The sequence below is a fragment of the Myotis lucifugus genome, unplaced genomic scaffold (assembly GCF_000147115.1).
Source record: "Myotis lucifugus unplaced genomic scaffold, Myoluc2.0 scaffold_7, whole genome shotgun sequence".
NCBI lineage: Eukaryota > Metazoa > Chordata > Mammalia > Chiroptera > Vespertilionidae > Myotis > Myotis lucifugus.
The window spans coordinates 4,052,032-4,069,606 of NW_005871055.1; the positions used below are offsets into that span (position 1 = coordinate 4,052,032).

Below are 17,575 nucleotides of genomic sequence, written 5' to 3' on the forward strand. Positions count from 1 at the left end.
CACCAAGTTGCTGTAAGTTCAGGGTTGGCGTCCGACCAGCAGATAGAGTTGGTTGTGTTCTTTTGTATCCTGCTATATTGTCGAAATAATTTATTAAAGTCTAATAATTTTTGGATGGAGTCTTTAGGGTTTTCTATGTATAGTATCATGTCATCTGCGAATAATGACAGTTTTATGTCTTCTTTTCCAATTTGGATTCCTTATATTTCTTCTCCTTGTCTAATTGCTATGGCTAGCACTTCCAGTACTATGTCCAACAGCAGTGGTAAAAGTGGGCATCCCTGTCTTATTCCTTTTCTTAGGTGAAATGGTTTAATTTTTGCCCACTGAGTATGATGTTGGCTGTAGGTTTGTCATAAAAGGTTTTTATTATGTTGAGGTATGATCCCTCTATTCCCATTTTGCTGAGGGTTTTTATCAAGAAAGGGTGTTGGATTTTTCAAATGCTTTTTCTGCATCAATTGATATGACTGTGTGGTTTTTATCTCTCAATTTGTTTATGTGATGTATTACGTTTATTGATTTGCGGATATTGTACCATCCCTGCATCCCTGGGATAAATCCTACTTGGTCATAGTGTATGGTCTTTCTGATGTACTGCTGGATCTGATTTGCTAGGATTTTGTTGAGGATTTTGGCATCTATGTTCATGAGGGATATTGTCCTGTAATTCTCTTTCATTATATTGTCTTTATCTGGGTTTGATATTAGGGTAATGTTGGGATCATAGAATGAGCTTTGGAAGTGTTTCTTTCCTCTTGAATTTTTGGAATAGTCTGAGGAAGATAGTTTTTAGTTCTTCTTTGAATGTTTGGTAAATCTCCCCTGTGAAACTGTCTGGCCCCAGGCTTTTTTTTTGCTGGAAGCTTTTTGATGACTGCTTCAATTTCCTCCATAGTTATCGGCCTATTGAGATTTGTAGATTCTTTCCTGTTTTGAAAGGTTGTATTTTTTCTAGGAATATGTCCATTTCCTCTATCAGGGGTCCTCAAACTTTTTAAACAGGGGGCCAGTTCACTGTCCCTCAGACCGTGGGAGGGCTGGACTATAATTTAAAAAAAAAACTATGAACAAATTCAGCAACATGCAGCGGTGGCAAAAACACCCGGCGGGCCGGATAAATGTTTTCGGCGGGCCGCATGCGGCGCGTGGGCCATAGTTTGAGGACCCCTGCTCTAGGTTATCTAGTATTTTGAAATAGAGATGTTCATAGTACTTTTTAACAATCCTTTGTATTTCTGTGGGGTCTGTTGTTATTTATCCTCTTTCATTTCTGATTTTGTTTATTTGAGTCCTTTCTCTTTGCCTCTTGGTAAGCCTGGCTAGAGCTTCATCAATCTTGTTTAACCTTTCAAAGAACCAGCTCTTGGTTTCATTGATCTTTTGTATTTTTTTTTGGTCTTTATTTCATTTATTTCTGCCCTGATCTTTATTATTTCCTTCCTTTTGCTCACTGGCCTTTTCTTGTTGCTCTCTTTCTAATTCTTTAAGTTGTACAGTTAGATGATATATTACTATTTTTTCTTGTTTTTTGAGTTAGGCCTCTAGATCTATAAATGTCCCTCTCAAGATGGCTTTCACTGTGTCTCATAGATTTTGGATTTTTGTGTTTTCATTGTCATTCGTTTCCAGGATGTTTTAATTTCTTCTTTGATGTCTTTGGTAACCCAGTCATTGTTTAATAGCATGCTATTCAGCTTCCAATTGAATGGACATAGGTTCTTTTAAATAAATGTTATTTATGTCTTTTCTATATTTATATATAGTAAATAGACAAAATTTTAGAAATCATTTGTCTTATGTTATAGTTGTTCTTTAGTAGATACATTTATATTAGATAGAGGCCCGGTGCACGAAATTGTGAACTTGCGGGGGGGGGGGGGTCTCAGCCTTGCCTGCACCATCTCACAGTCCAGGAGCCCTCAGGGAATGTCCCCTTGGGGAGCAGGCCTAAGCCATCAGTCACACATCCTTGGTGCTGCTGCAGAGGCGGGAGATGCTCCTGCCACTGCCACTACACTTGCCATCCGTGAACCTGGCTTCTGGCTAAGCAGCGTTCACCCTATAGGAACGCACTGACCACCACGGGGAAGCTCCTGCATTGAGCGTCTGACCCCTGGTGGTCGGTGGGTGTCATAAATGCTTGGTCGATTATCATATTAGCCTTTTATTATATAGGATCATAAATAGAAGACTCCCAGTTTTTGTAGAACTACATTCTTTTACATTGTAAAGGATGTGAGAGCAAGAAAATGACAAAATTTTCACTTGTCTGTGGAGGCTCACAGATAAGATAGATTAGTTCAAGAGGTTATCCTGGGTATACTGAACTTGGCATCTACATTTCTTAAGGAGAAAGAAATGATGCATGCCCCCCTTTCTCTTTCCTGTGCGTTTCAAGTTAAGAAACATGGCTTTTGATAAATGGTGCCTTGTTTTCACAAAGTACTTGCAGTTTGCAGTGAAACATCTTAGAATATCTTTATAAAATTTTTCTTAAAACCTTATTTGCTTCCTTTACACTTTAATATCATCTTTTTCTTAAATCTCATGTTTCTTTTTCTCATACTTTTTTTGTTCTTTTTTCATTTTGCTGGAATACTGCCTAGAGTAATTTTTCCTATGAGATGCATGGATGATAAATGTTTTAAGTTCTTTGTTAAACTATTTGTTTCTTTCGCCTTCACTGTTAATTACCTTTTAGATGCTGGCTCCTTGGAGTCTGGTGGAGCCAGTATTAGAGAAGTATAGTCATCTTCCCTCAGATTGAATCTCAGTGCCCTTGTGCATGCTTTCCTGTGTACTTGCAGCCAGATATTTTTGGTACTCAGACTCTCAGCAGATTTCCTGGTGTCCTTATTCCTTGGTACTCTTTTAATTTTCTTTTGTTGTTTGTGCTTTTGGTTTTTAGGTTTTGGTGATTTTTGTTTGTTTAGCTCTGCAAATTTAGGGGATTTTTTCTTTATTGCTGATGTTCTAAAACTTTAAGGAATTATTAGTGAGTCTTAACTATGTGAAATTATCTATTGTTTTGTAAGATTCTCTTATATATTTTTTTGTTTGTTATATTTTTCTGTTGTCTCTCTTTTCTGCTCCTGGAACTCTTATCAGAAAGATGTTGGACCTCTTAGTCTATCCTTTATATCTCTTAACATTTTATCTCTTATTTTCTATCTCCTGTATTTTTTCATTCTACATTCCACAGTATTTCCAGAGATTATTTTCTAGATCACCAGGTTGGCCTTTGACAATGGCCATTTTGTTATTCAGTCCATCCAGTAAATTTTTTACATCAATAATTATTTATTATCCAAGAATTTTTCTTGTTTCTTTTTCATAGCAACTTATTCTTTTATGAATGCGTTATTTCTTTGAATATCTCTAAAAGCACTAATTTGCATTTTTCTCTTCTGCTTCCTTATTTATCTTCTTCCTTAAAAGCCAGTTATTAACTGTTCATCTTCTTTTTCTTGAAGGAAATATTTATTGCATATTATTAGTGATCATATTTTATAGCAAAATTAAATGCATACACTTCTCACAAACATAAACTGGAAATCCAGGCATCTATCAAATTTATATACTGAAGCAAAGTTCTGTTTTCAGAATTCAGCAGTCAATCATTATTCTGGTCCAGGGCCACCACGATTTCTTAGTGTTGAGGATCTTGTCAGTAATTTGAACAAAATCTCTTTATGTGTGACAGTTGTTTCCTACATAAAACCCTTTGGGGGGAACAGTTATTTCATCCTTTTGCTCTAATTTACTAGTTGGCTCAGAGATTTCATTTGTTGAGACATCTTTTTGTTTTACTTCATCACCTAATAGTTTGCTCTTTTTCTGGCTGAAGAAAATCAAGGAGCCCAACATGGTCCAGGTGCCCAATGTGTAGACTACAGACATCTACCAGTACCAAGACATGGCCTGGTCCGGACCCATGGCCTAGTTGTTCATCTTGGTTCTATTTTTCTCCCTTGATATTGGATTTGTTCAAATATCTGATGATCCTTGGTTATTGATTTATGTTTATGAGGATCAAGTTGATTAATATAAGTGTCCTTCCTCAGCAGTTTGGTAGGCTTGCTTTAAAGTTTAATTGAATGTGGATTAACATTCAAAAGGATTCTAAAAGGATTATCAGTGGTCTCTGAATATATAGGTGGGCCATGTCAATAGTCATGTCTTCCAAAGCAAGGAGCCCAGAGGCAGGCTTCGGACCTCCAGAGTCTAGGAGCAGAGTACTAGGTGTAACTGCCCCCCTCTCCAGCCTTCTGAGTTTGGAAATGTGATCTGTTGATACTCTTCCTTGTTTCTCTTCGGATCTACCACCCATAATAAGATGCATCACAGACATGATTCTCTGTTTAACCTGAGAGCTAAAGCGGCAGGTGGCAGGCTCTTTATGATTTGTATTAATGGAGTTAGGAATGCTTTATCTCTGCTGTTCTAGTTCAATTACTCTGATATTATTTTTTCTATTTGTTTACTCTGAATTTAGTGGTTTTTTTTCCCTTGATTTCCGAGAAGTGTTTCTCTTTTTCCTCTGGGGATTGGGGCTGCTATGACTTTTGAGTATGTGCAATCTTACCTGTTTTTAATATTCCAGGATTTCTTTAAACTTTCTGTTTTTCTACTTGTCCCATTTCTTGTTTTCTAGGCCTATTATGGATTTTTGTTGTTTAAAATATCTCTGTCCTCATTTCAAGGTCACTTTGGAAAGCAAAATACCTACATTATTCAGTCTGCTGTTTTGAACCATTACCCTTTTGCTTGTTTTTTAAAGTATTAATGTATATTATTGACTCAGCTAATGTCTAATTATCCCTATTTTTTTCTCTGGTGGGGGATAAAAAACAAGTCATTTATCTTCTTTTGAGGCTTTTATTTTCCTATATGTGAATTTTCCTTTTTACTTGAATACAGTTTTTTCAAATTGAACTTCTATTGTTAACATTTTGTTGTTAAGCAAAATTCATGGGTATAACACTAATTAAAATCATCCTTCTGTGGCTCTATAAATTAAATAGATTATTTTGCATAATAAAAGTTTACAGTTTATGGTAAATAAGACAATGGAATGATATAGTTCTCTGGTTGTCTTGAGGGGCTTTTGTATTCCAAGCTATTGACTGACTAAATTAGCTAATGACTTTTTGTAACTTGATTCATTTCATATACGCATCCTTCAATAATATATGGCACTACAACATTTAATGCTAACTTTAGAAGGAAAACAATTTTAATTTCTATTGTTTATATACAAAGGTGGGCAAAAGTAGGTTAACAGTTGTGAGTACATGAAGCACAGTTTATTCTTGTATTATTATTTACTAGTAGCCCTGTGCATGAATCTGTGCCTGAGTGACTCGCTGCCGCTTGCCTCAGCAGGCCATCCCACCCACCAACGCTCTGTAGCTCACTGCCCTCCCTCCTGTACCTCTCCACAGCTCTTAGCTCGCTGCCCCACACTCTTATAGCTCTCTGCCTGCTGCCCCGCCCTCCTGTAGCTCTCCCTGCTTGTAGCTCACTGCCCCGCCCTCCCCACTTATAGATTGGTTGTGACGTTACAGCATCCTGGCTAATTTGCATATTCCTCTATTATTATATTAGATTCTTATCCTATATAATAAAAGCCTAATATGCTAAGTGTTTGGTTGGCTGGTAGGCCGTTCAACCAATCAAAGCATAATATACTAATGATATGCTAAGGCTGCTCAACTGCTCGCTGTGATGTGCACTGGCCACCAGGGGGCAGACAGTTGACCAATCAACCAGTCACTGTGATATGCACTGACCAGGGGCAGATGCTCAATGCAGGGGCTACCCTCTGGTGGTCAGTGCACTCCCACAGGGGGAGCACCACTCAGCCAGAAGCCAGGCTCATGGCTGGCAAGCACAGCAGCGGTGGTGGGAGCCTTTCTGCTTCTGCGGCAGCTGGACATCCCCCGAGGGCTCCCGGACTGCGAGAGGGCACAAGCCGGGCTGAGGGACCATGAATAATTCTAAATCATTCATGCCCCCGAGTGCATGAATTTCATGCACCAGGCCTCTCGTATTATATATTTTTTCATATGAGCAACTGTAAACCTACTTTTGCTCACCCCTGTATATACTTTATTAATAGAAAATACAAAATAATGTGTAAAGTTCAAAGTGTATATCAAATACATAGCATAACAAAACTAGCAGAATCCCATTGTTTTTGTTCTTGGAAATTTTATTAGAAATATATAACCCCCTACTTTGTCTTTTTTATTATATTGTTGTTCTTTATTATAATAATCTTATTTTTATGTATCTAAACATTTTCTTAACCCACTAGTTTTGTCAAAAATGATTCTGCATTGTGTTATATCTATATATCCTAATGTAATGCGATATTGGTATATTATTTGTAAGCTTTAAAGGGTCTTTTAGTTCTATTTAAGGGAGGAGTCAAGGGATACAGAGTTATAACTTTGTCCTTGCTCATGACACAGATACTAATTTATAATTTAAATTGAATAATATATTTAAAAACTCATAACATTTTATTCTATTTAAAATTATGTAATATACGAACTAAATTTTATATGAGTGTAGAAGGCATGGTTTTCTCTGAAGAAATGTGCTAACATGAGCATTTTTTACCTCTGTCTGATTCTGTATAAAGTTCCCAAATATAAATTTCTTATCCTCAAAATGATCTAATTCTTTTAGAAGGGTTGTAATGATTGTATATATACAGATTGACTTACTCATAAGTAGGCGTGTGTTTTAGGCTATGAGCCTCATCCAGATGTAGTTTAAGTAGCCTTTTCTGAGTTTCTCCTTTTTTTTTCATATCCCACATTTAGTCCACGAAGCAAATGTTAGTTCTGTTTTCAAAATACATCCAGAATTTGACCACTTTTCACTTCCTCCTTTACGTTGGTTCATACCACTATCATCTCTTGTCTAAATTATTGTTATGCCCTCTTAACTGGTTTCCTGCTCCCACTGTTGCATCTTTCTTTCTAGTCTCTACATAGCAGTTGTTGGAGGAATCCTTTCAAAACAAAGTCAAATTGTGTTACTTCAGTGCTCTGGCTTCTTAGAATAAAATTCTAAATTATTTCCATTGTTTATAAGGCCTTCCACAATTTGGCCCTAATTACCTCTCTGATGCTTCTCTCCTTGCTCGTGCCCCTCCAACCACATTGACCTTTCAATCCAGTTTTCTGGCCTCTCTTGGCATTGCCTATCTGTTATCCTGACATCCTCCCCACTTTGTCAGTTTCTCTATCAGTCTGTCTAGTAGTTCAAAAAAATGTTGGTCATATCACATGAACTGATTTGGTTAAGGTGATCCAATGAGAAAATTACTGCAAGACTTAGAAAAAGATCAAGCCTTTTGCTGATCTCATATTCTTTCAGTTATATCTAAGTATATAAAATTATTATATTTGACAGTTAAAAAATTGGTAACATTTTTTAGGTGTTCATCTTGCTATTAGTAAAGGATCATTGTTTAGTGCCCCTCACCCCCATAATTTCAAGATGACTTCTAGTAAAATGCGCATTCTTACTGCAACTATGTGAGGGGATTGAGGTCATGACCCCTTATATATGGAATTAATTATTTCTTGCTCTATTTTTCCTGTACAGAGCCTTTCATCCTATTATAAAGGAGGATTTGAACAGAAAATGAGTAGGCGAGAAGCTAGTCTTATTTTGGGTGTAAGGTAAGTGTGCTGCATAAGTATTATTTTGTTTGTGCCCAAGCTTATATTGAAAAAGGAGAAAATGTTGCAGTAAAGTTATTTTTATATTTTAAATTATGAATAGAAGGCAGAGGAGAAAATATCAAGTTTTTACATTTTAAAATCTCTAAGAGAAAATCTCACACTCCTAAAAAAAAACCCGGCAAAGTTGAAATGTGTCTTTATTCCATAACAAAGAGCTATTATATTTCTTCTTCTTCTTTTTTAAAAAATTGATTTGAGAGAGAGAGACGGGGGGGGGGGGCAGAGAGAGAGTAAGAGAAAGAAACATTGATTTGTTGTTCCATTTATTGATACATTCATTGGTTGTTTCTTGTATGTGCCCTGACTGGGGATTGAACCCACAACCTTGATGTATTGGGACAGTACTCTAACCAACCAAGCTACTTGGCCAGTGCTCAGGAGCTATTATATTTCAATATTAAAGTTTCAAAGCAATTATCATAATATCCCTCATTATGATACTGAATTGTTTCTGGATTCAGTTTTATAATTTGATATGTATCATATTTTCTATTATAATATGGGCTCTGTTTCACAATTATTTTCTAGTTTTGCAATTTGACATTTAGCATATTTTCTTAGACTTGTTTCACCTTTTAAACATTTACTAGAGGCCTGGTGCACGGATTTGTGCACCCAGTGGGGTCCCTCAGCCTAGCCTGCGTCCTCTTGCAATCCAGGACCTCTTGGGGGATGTTGGACAGCCAGTTTCGGCCCAATCCCTGCAGACCAGACCAAGGGACCCCACCGGTGCAATGAATCCATGCACTGGGCCTCTAGTATGCATATAAGATCTTTGGTTAATCTTTTCCCACCCTACCCCATCCCCCCTTTCCTCTGAGATTCATCACTCTGTTCCATGTTTCCATGCCTGTGTATTGAGCGTCTGCCCCCTGGTGGTCAGTGCGCATCATAGCTACTGGTCAAACGGTCGCTTAGGCTTTTATATATATATACTAGAGGCCTGGTGCATGAAATTCGTGCATGGGCGGGAGGGGCTTCCTCAACCCGGCCTGCCCCCTCTCACAGTCCAGGAGGATGTCCTCCAATGCAGGAGGTGACCAGGCTGATCCGGGGTAAGGCTCTGCCCCATCACCCCGCTGCTGTTGCCATTGCCAGCCACCGCAGCTGCAGGCCCTTGGCCCTCGCTTCTTAGCGCTGGCCCCACCCCCCACCCACTGGTTGGTGGGGGGCTATCTGGGGGCAGGCCAGCTGGGGGAGGGGCTGTGGGAGGTTGAGGCACAGCAGGTTGCACCCGTCCAGCCTCTGTGGAGGCGTGGCGCCTGGACTGGGCCCACGCTGCTGCCTCTGTGGCTGCCTCTGCGGATGGGGGCAGCACTGGGACTGGGCTGCGCTGCAGCCTGTCCCGTGCCACCTCTGCAAAAGGGGCCACGGCTCTGGACCAGTGGTGTTAGACCAGCCCGCCCCTCCTGTGTGAGCGCCGGACCAGCCCGCCTCTCCCGTGTTGCGCCAGACCCTCGCAGCCGCTGTGGCTTTGGATGGACGTCCGGAAGACTTCTCCCCTAATTAGCATATTGCCCTTTTATTAGTATAGATACTAGTGGCCCAGTGCACATTGAAAGGAAATTAATTAGAAGAAATATTTTAATATCGCTATTTGCCCTTTCTCTATAAGTTTCAGATGTGAAAGAAAATCACTGAAATGTATATGAAAATAATATATAAATTGATTAATAAATAATAGCATGAGATAACAACAAAGACATGATATAAAAACAACATTGATAAAAACAATGACTGATAAATTGATTAAACTTATTCTAATATCTCCCTGTATATCACATTAAGAGTAAAAACACTTTCAGAGTGCTTGACTAATTTCCCTTGTGATGAAGTATTTACAACTTTAACTTTAACGTCACACGCTCTTTAAACTTGAGAGAAAGCAACATATAACTGACCATGTCCAAAAACGGGTTCAGGTAGGAATATTCCTACTCTGTCTAGATTGGCGCCAGCGAGAGCTTTATATGTATCGCACATGCACGAGTCAAAGTTTATTTTTAAATTGCCAGTGCACGTCATATGTACCAGACGGTCGGACGGACATACAGTCAGTCACTTATCCTTTTATATATATAGATAGATTCTCTAACTTTGGTCAGTATAGGAGAAAGTTAATGATATTTTACGATTGCTGTGTGATATCATTTAACACTTAAAGTTAAGAATACTTTCCCTACCATAGATTTACCAGTAGTTATATTCAAATTTTTGTTGTTAATCCTCACCTAAGGATTTTTTTTCCATGGCTTTTCAGTGAGAATGGGAGGGAGGAAAGAACGGGGAGAGAGAAAGAGAAACATTGATGTGAGAGAGAAACATCAAAAGAGGGTGGGGAATGAACCCATAACCCAGGCACATGCCCATGACTGGGAATCAAACCCAAGACCCTTTGGTGCATGGGCCAACGCTCCAACCATTGAGCAACACCAGCCAGGGATATATTCAAATTTTTATCTGATGTTCCTTTAGAGCAGTGGTTCTCAACCTTCTGGCCCTTTAAATACAGTTCCTCATGTTGTGACCCAACCATAAAATTTCCGTTGCTACTTCATAACTATAATGTTGCTACTGTTATGAATCGTAATGTAAATATCTGATATGCAGGATGGTCTTAGGCGACCCCTGTGAAAGGGTTGTTCGATCGCCAAAGGGGTCGCGACCCACAGGTTGAGAACCGCTGCTTTAGAGCCTGTTAAATTTTTGTGGGAGTTGGCTATCGTATAATATATACAACAAATCTCCTGGTGATTTAATCAACATAATTAAGCAAATCTTAAAGTTTTATATTGGTATAATTTTTAAAAATCTCTTATAGACTAGCAGATTTTTAAGGCCAAAACATTTTATTATTTCTTATGACTTAACAAGAAAAATAAAAATGGGGAGGGAGGAAAGAAAATAGATCAGTTCAGCTTGGTACTTTATTAAAATATAAGAAGAGATGAGATCTCTTCTTATGTGAGAATAGAAAAAGAAAAATTATTTTAAATAGGGGAACCAAATTAGCAAGTTATTTATATTGCTTACTATATCTTGCTTTAATATTATTCAGAATAGCATTTGTTATTTTTCTTGCATTTTTATTGGGCCCCTATAACATCCCATTCATAGTCTTGAAATGAACATATGAAATGTTTTATAAACACATTATAAAACCAAACACAAAGGTTTTTGAGAATATCATATATCATTCAAGGCACTCCTATTGTTAGGACAGATAACTATAAGTTGACTTAAGATACATTAAGTACATGGTTATAAAGTTTTATCCATTGAACTGGAAGTTGTACAGAATTTCACAAGGAAAATTCAGTGATTAAGAACACAGACTCTGATAACAAGTGAATCTGGGTACGAGTATCAGTTTTACCATGTACTAAGTGTGCGACCTCAATTTTATCATCTGGAAAATAGAGGTTCTGTTAGTTTCTACTGCATACAGTTGTGAATATTAACACACGTGAAAATTTTAACATATTCATGGCACTTAGTAACTACTCAATAAATGCCAGTGAGGCAAAACAGATTCTTATCCTGGTCAAGTTATATTTAGCTTCTCTGTACTTTAGTCACTTCATTTTTTTAATGTTTTTATCTATTTTTAGAAAGAGAGGAAAGGAGAGGAATGGAGAGATAGAAACATTGATGAGAGAGAAACATCGATTGGCTGCCTCCAGCATACCCCCAACTGGGGATTGAGTCCACAACCCCAGCTTGTGCCCTGACTGGGGATCGAACCAGCAACTTCTTGGTTCATGGGTTGACTGCTCAACCACTGAGCCACACTAGCTGGGCTCTTCATTTTTGAATTGGAATTAATAATATGTAGTCTTGTTAGAATAATCTTAAGTGATATGATATGTTTTTATTTATTTGTAATATGTTTTTTTATTGATGATACTTTTTTATAAAAGTACCTACCAAATAACAGGTGCTGAATAAATGTTGGCTCCTCTTTCTTCCCATTTCCATCATGAATACAGAAGCTAAATATTTGCCCTTAACCAATAAATAGAAGGGTAAAACTTATTTGCTTCCCTCTAGCCCTTTCATTCAGGCAATGCTGATTTTGAGAAGATTTTCAAGATGTAATTACAATGCTGTGGTTCCATTTTCTCTGGTCAGTGAAACTAACTACTTAGACTATATAACCAAGTAGGTAAAGGCAAAATGGAGCTGACTCTGATGACTTATTTAAAAAATACTGTGTGCTACAAATGATTCTGTACATTCTTACAAAACCTAAAATATTTTACTGTCCAGAAAAACTGTTATTACACCTGGTGTTTTCTGAAATGATGCACATTTATGACTTTCAAACTTTTTAAAAGCTTCTGTGGAACTCTGTTTAAATGTTGTTCAAAAGAAAAAGATGAAACCAGATTCTGCTCCATTTGCTGCAGGCTTGGGGAATACCTCAGTTCCACCCCACTGCCGCACTCCCAGCAAAGTGTGTTCCAGGGAGCATAATTTGATATGGCTGATCTAGGCAACATGGTATTTAAAGTTACATTTTCAGTTTCATGGTGAAATTGTCTACACTGGGAGATACATCAGAGCTACATTTCATTTTTATATTATGTTTAAGAACTAGGATTCTCCCCCTGGCTGGTTTGGCTCAATGGATAGAGCATTGATCTGTGGACTGAAGGGTTCTGGGTTCGATTCTGATCAAGGACACATGCCTGGGTTGTGAGCTTGATCCCCAGTAGGGAGTGTCGCAGAAGGCAGCCAATCAATGATTCTGTCTCATCACTGATGTTTCTAGCTCTCCCTTTCCCTTCCGTTCTGAAATTAATAAAATATATAAATATATGTATATGTGTATGTATATGTGCGTGTGTGCGTATATATATATATATATATATATATATATATATATATATATATATATATATCATAAAAGCCTAAAGGCAGGCGGACATCCCCTGAGGGGTCCCGGACTGCGAGAGTGCACAGGCCGGGCTGAGGGTCCCCCCTACCCCATGCATGAATTTCATGCACCAGGCCTCTAGTATAAATAAAGAACTAGGATTCTCTCATCTTGTTTAATCTTTATAACAACAGGCACATGTATTAAGGTCCTAGGGACTTAAAGAAAAGGGGATAAACCTTGCACACAAAAGATACTACTTTCTTCATCTCAAAGCTAACTACTAGGAGTCTGATCATTATTTTCTTAAAGGTAGAATATTTTGAATGACCATATTTGTGCATATGAACTTTTCACTGACTTCAATCTAGTTCATTGGTTGCTGGGCTTTAGTGTATGTAATGCTTATGGAGTTTTATATACAAACCCACATGCATTGTTATTGCAGGCAATGCAAATGATTTTCAAGGATAATTTTGACTGAAGCGCTAAATATTGTCTTATGTGTTAAATTAAAGCTTAATATCCAGAATAAGTTGCAACTTACCATATATACTTCATCCCAAAAAATGCATACAGTGAAAATTTGAATGAGTAGTCTGCATTTGATTAGCTTTATACAATAAGGTTTTTAAAGCTTCCCTTTTTTCATTTTAAGATTTTCTACAGTACAATAATCTTTTAAAATGCTCATATTTACTAATACAGAACCTTTATTCTTTCAAGGACTTGAACTTTTTACTGCCATTTATTTACAATTGGAGGGTGGTAAAAAATGCATTTAATACTAGATAGTATTTTAAGATCTGCCCTTCAGTAGGGAGACATGTCAAATATATACACAAAACTAGAAAACATAACTAATATAGGAAAGAAGTGTTATAGAGCAAAACAGGGGGAAAATTATCAATGTAGATTAGGTACAGTAAACTAAATCATATTAGAATTTTTCACAGTAACATCTTTTTTATTCTTGATAGGCAATTAAACAATAAAGTGTTCATTGCCCTGGTACAATGGTAATGATTTTTTTCTCAAAATTTGGTACTCTCTGTCTCTGTCTGGGTAGGACTCTACAAACCAAAAAGTAAGTTTGAAATAGTCCCTAAAAGACTTCTACAAACAACCAAAAGGAATGCCCATATGTCTTTATACTAAAATACTTATTACTTATTTGTTATTTATTAACATTTTTAAAATATCCCCATCCCCAGTTTTACTGAGATACAATTGGCATATAGCATTGTACATTATTTTAAGGTGTACAACATGATTTGATCTCCTCTATAATAATAAAAGCATAATATGCTAAATAGATCGGACATCCTTCCCGATGTCCTTCCTTCCGGACAAAGCCACAGCAGATGGGGGCCGAGGCAGAGGCAGCAGAGGCCCCTGGCTACAGTGGTGACAGGTGGGGGCCAAGGCAGAGGTGGCCACTGTGGCGGTGGGGGCCAAGGCTCTTGCATGAATTTTGTGCACCGGGCCTCTGGTATATAATAAAAGCCTAATATGCTAAGTGTCCGACCATTCAACCGTTCAGTCAGTCACTATGATGCACATTGACCACCAAGGGGCAAGGTGCTCCGACTGGTAGGTTAGCTTGCTGCTGGGGCCCAGCTGATTGGGACTGGGCAAGACGGGCTGGACACGTCTTGGAGCCCTCCTGTGCCCCCTCCCTGGCCCCAATTGTGCACCAGTGGGGTCCCTTGGCCTGGCCTGCACTCTTTCGCAATCCGGTACTTATCGGGGATTGTCGGAGAGTTGGTTTTGGCTCGATCCCCACAGGCCAGGCCAAGGGACCCCACCGGTGTATGAATCCGTGCGCCAGGCCTCTAGTATGTATATACTGCAAAATGATTACCACAGTAAATTTAGTTAACATCCTTCACTTCATATAGTTAGTGTTGTTTTTTTCCTTGTGATGAGAACTTTTAAGATGTACTCTCTTAGGAACTTTGAAATACATAAACAGTATTGTTAACTAGTCACCATGCCGTACATTCTATCCCTGGGACTTATCTTATAACTGGAATTTGTACCATTTCATCCTTACTCCCCCACCTCTGGCTTCTACCAGTCTGTTCTCTGTTTCTGTAAGTTCAGCTTTTTTAGATTCCACAAAAAAGTGAGATCGTACACAGTATTTGTCTTTCTCTGTCTACCTTGTTTCACTTAGCATAATATTCTCAGGTCCATCCCATGTTGTCACAAATGGCAAGATTTCCTTTTTATGACTCCATAATATTTCATTTTACATAATTAACAGAAGTGGAATTGCTGGATCACATGGTAGTTGTATGTTTAATTTTTTGAGGAACCTCCATTCTTTTCCATAGTAGTTGTAACAGTTAACATTCCCACTAACAGTGTACCAGGGGTTCCTTATCTCCACGTTCATGTCAACACTTATTTCTTGTTTTTTTAGTGATGACGTAAGGTGTGATATCTCTTGGTGGTTTTGATTTGCATTTCCCTGATGATTAGTGATGTTGAGTCATACTAATCTCTTTACTTCTTTTATCTAATTTTTCCTTAAGGTAATCCTGGAAAGTTGTTTTATTATTTCCTTTTTACATATGAGGAAATTATAACTTATGAGGAAATTAACAAAACAAATTACATGGCTAATGAATGGTGGAATCAGGATTTTGAAGCTATATCTGCATATTTCTATAAGTACCTGCTTTTATCCATTGCAGCATGAATCACCCATACAAATTAAATTATTTTGAGCTTAACAACAACCAACCTGTGCTTTGTCAGGTACTATTATTCCCATTTGAGGCCTAGATTTTGAGTACCTTAGATAAGATCTAAGTAGCAATACCAGGATTTTGTTGTTCTTGATCTTATTTTTTTTCTTGCTTAGAAAATGTACTAATGAGAAACATTTCTAATACTAGATAAATTAGGTTTTACCAAAATAGTTTTAGGTTTATTTAACTTTCTTTAATTATTGTTTAGAGCATAGATTCTGGCAGCCAAGCTTTTCTCATAGAGTTCTCAAAAAGTTAAATAAATTTTGAGCTATGACATGTTTTGAGATGCTCTGTTGAAACATAATAATAATAAAGCTAACCATTATGGAACACCTGTTACACAGCAGGTACCATTTTAGCACTTTGTTGGCATTAACTAATCCTTACAATTGCCCTACTAGGAATATGTTTTTCCTATGTTTTACAATGAAGAAACAGAAGCACAATGAGTTAACAAATTGACCAAGGTTAACCCATTCTAAATGGCAATGGGATTAACATCCAGCAGTCTAGTAGCTCTGGAGTTCAAATACCTGTCTTTTACACTCTATATACTGACTTTTCCCCAAATAATTTGAAGCATGTGTTTTCAAACTTACAGTATAGTCTATATTGCTTTATTTTTTTTAAAATATATTTTATTGATTTTTTACAGAGAGGAAGGGAGAGAGATAGAGAGTTAGAAACATCGATGAGAGAGAAACATCGACCAGCTGCCTCCTGCACATCTCCCACTGGGGATGTGCCCGCAACCCAGGTACATGCCCTTGACCGGAATCGAACCTGGGACCTTTCAGTCCGCAGGCCGACGCTCTATCCACTGAGCCAAACCGGTTTCGGCTATATTGCTTTATTTTTTAAATGGGTTGAAAATAATGACTGATATTACAAAGGACTGAAGAAAAATACATGCAGCATTGAATCAATTATTTATTTTGGTGGTTACTGGAATTAAGTGACAGGCTGTAATTTCATATTTATCCACAAGATGGTGAAATTTTCATTAGTTTTTAATTTTTTGAAACCCATATAAATTGTTAATTTATAATTTGACACCATTTATTATAAGCACTTTAATTTCTTTTTACAGCCCATCTGCTGGCAAGGCCAAGATTAGAACAGCTCACAGGAGAATCATGATTTTGAATCACCCAGATAAAGGTAAGTAAAATTCTTATTTTTCATAATATGAGGACCAGAATCTGCTCTGAATTCTTTTCAGTTTACTTGAACTCATTATAAATGATTTATAGTTTAAATGGAAGTTAATATGCCAATGTATTGTGATGTTTCTTATAATAAACTAGAGGCCGGTGCATGGAGGTCCCTCGGCCTGTCCTGCACCCTCTCAAAATCCAGGACCCCTCGAGAGCTGGTTTCAGCTCGATCCCCGCAAGCCAGGCCGAGGGACCCCACCAGTGCACGAATCCGTGCATTGGTCCTCTAGTATTCATATAAGGTCTTTGGTTAATCTCTTCCCACCCTCCCCCCTTTCCTCTTCCCTCTGAGATTCATCAGTCTGTTCCATGTTTCCATGCCTGTGGTTTCAGCTCCTGTGTTGAGTGTCTTCCTCTAGTGGTCAGTGTGCATCATAGCAGTCAGCCGGTCGCTTAGGCTTTTATATATATATACTAGAGGCCCAGTGCACGAAATTCGTGCACGGCGGGGGGGGGGTATGTCCCTCAGCCCAGCCTGCACCCTCTCCAATCTGGGATCCCTCAAGGGATGTCTGATGGCCTGGTGTGGGATTGGGCCTAAAGGGGCAGTCAGGCATCCCTCTCACAATCCAGGACTGCTGGCTCCCAACCATTCGCCTTTCTGCCTGCCTGATTGCCCCTAACTGCTTCTGCCTGCCAGCCTGATCACCCCCTAACCACTCCCCTGCCAGCCTGATCGATACCTAACTGCTCCACTGCCGGACCGATTGCCCCCAACTGCCCTCCCCTGCAGGCCTGGTTGCTTCTAACTGTCCTCTCCTGCTGGCCTAGTCACCCGCAACTGCCCTCCACTGCAGGCCTGGTCACCCCCAACTGCCCTCCATTGCCGGCCCGTTCACCCCCAACTGCCCTCCCCTGCTGGCCTAGTCCCTCCCAACTGCCCTCCCCCTGCTGGCCTGGTTTCCCCCCAACTGCCCTCCCCTGCTGGCCTGATTGCCCCCAACTGCCCTC

At 38.6% G+C, this 17,575-nt stretch overlaps 1 protein-coding gene across 1 annotated transcript in view; it reads left to right on the forward strand.

The window, feature by feature from the left end:
- The window catches only part of DNAJC15 (DnaJ heat shock protein family (Hsp40) member C15), an 80,479-nt gene that overhangs the window by 39,567 nt on the left and 23,337 nt on the right, over window positions 1-17,575 (forward strand). Inside the window, exons 4-5 of the mRNA XM_006083511.3 lie at window positions 7,627-7,703; window positions 16,498-16,568. Coding sequence (XP_006083573.1) covers window positions 7,627-7,703; window positions 16,498-16,568 — 148 coding nt within the window. The remainder of the gene's footprint in view (window positions 1-7,626; window positions 7,704-16,497; window positions 16,569-17,575) is intronic.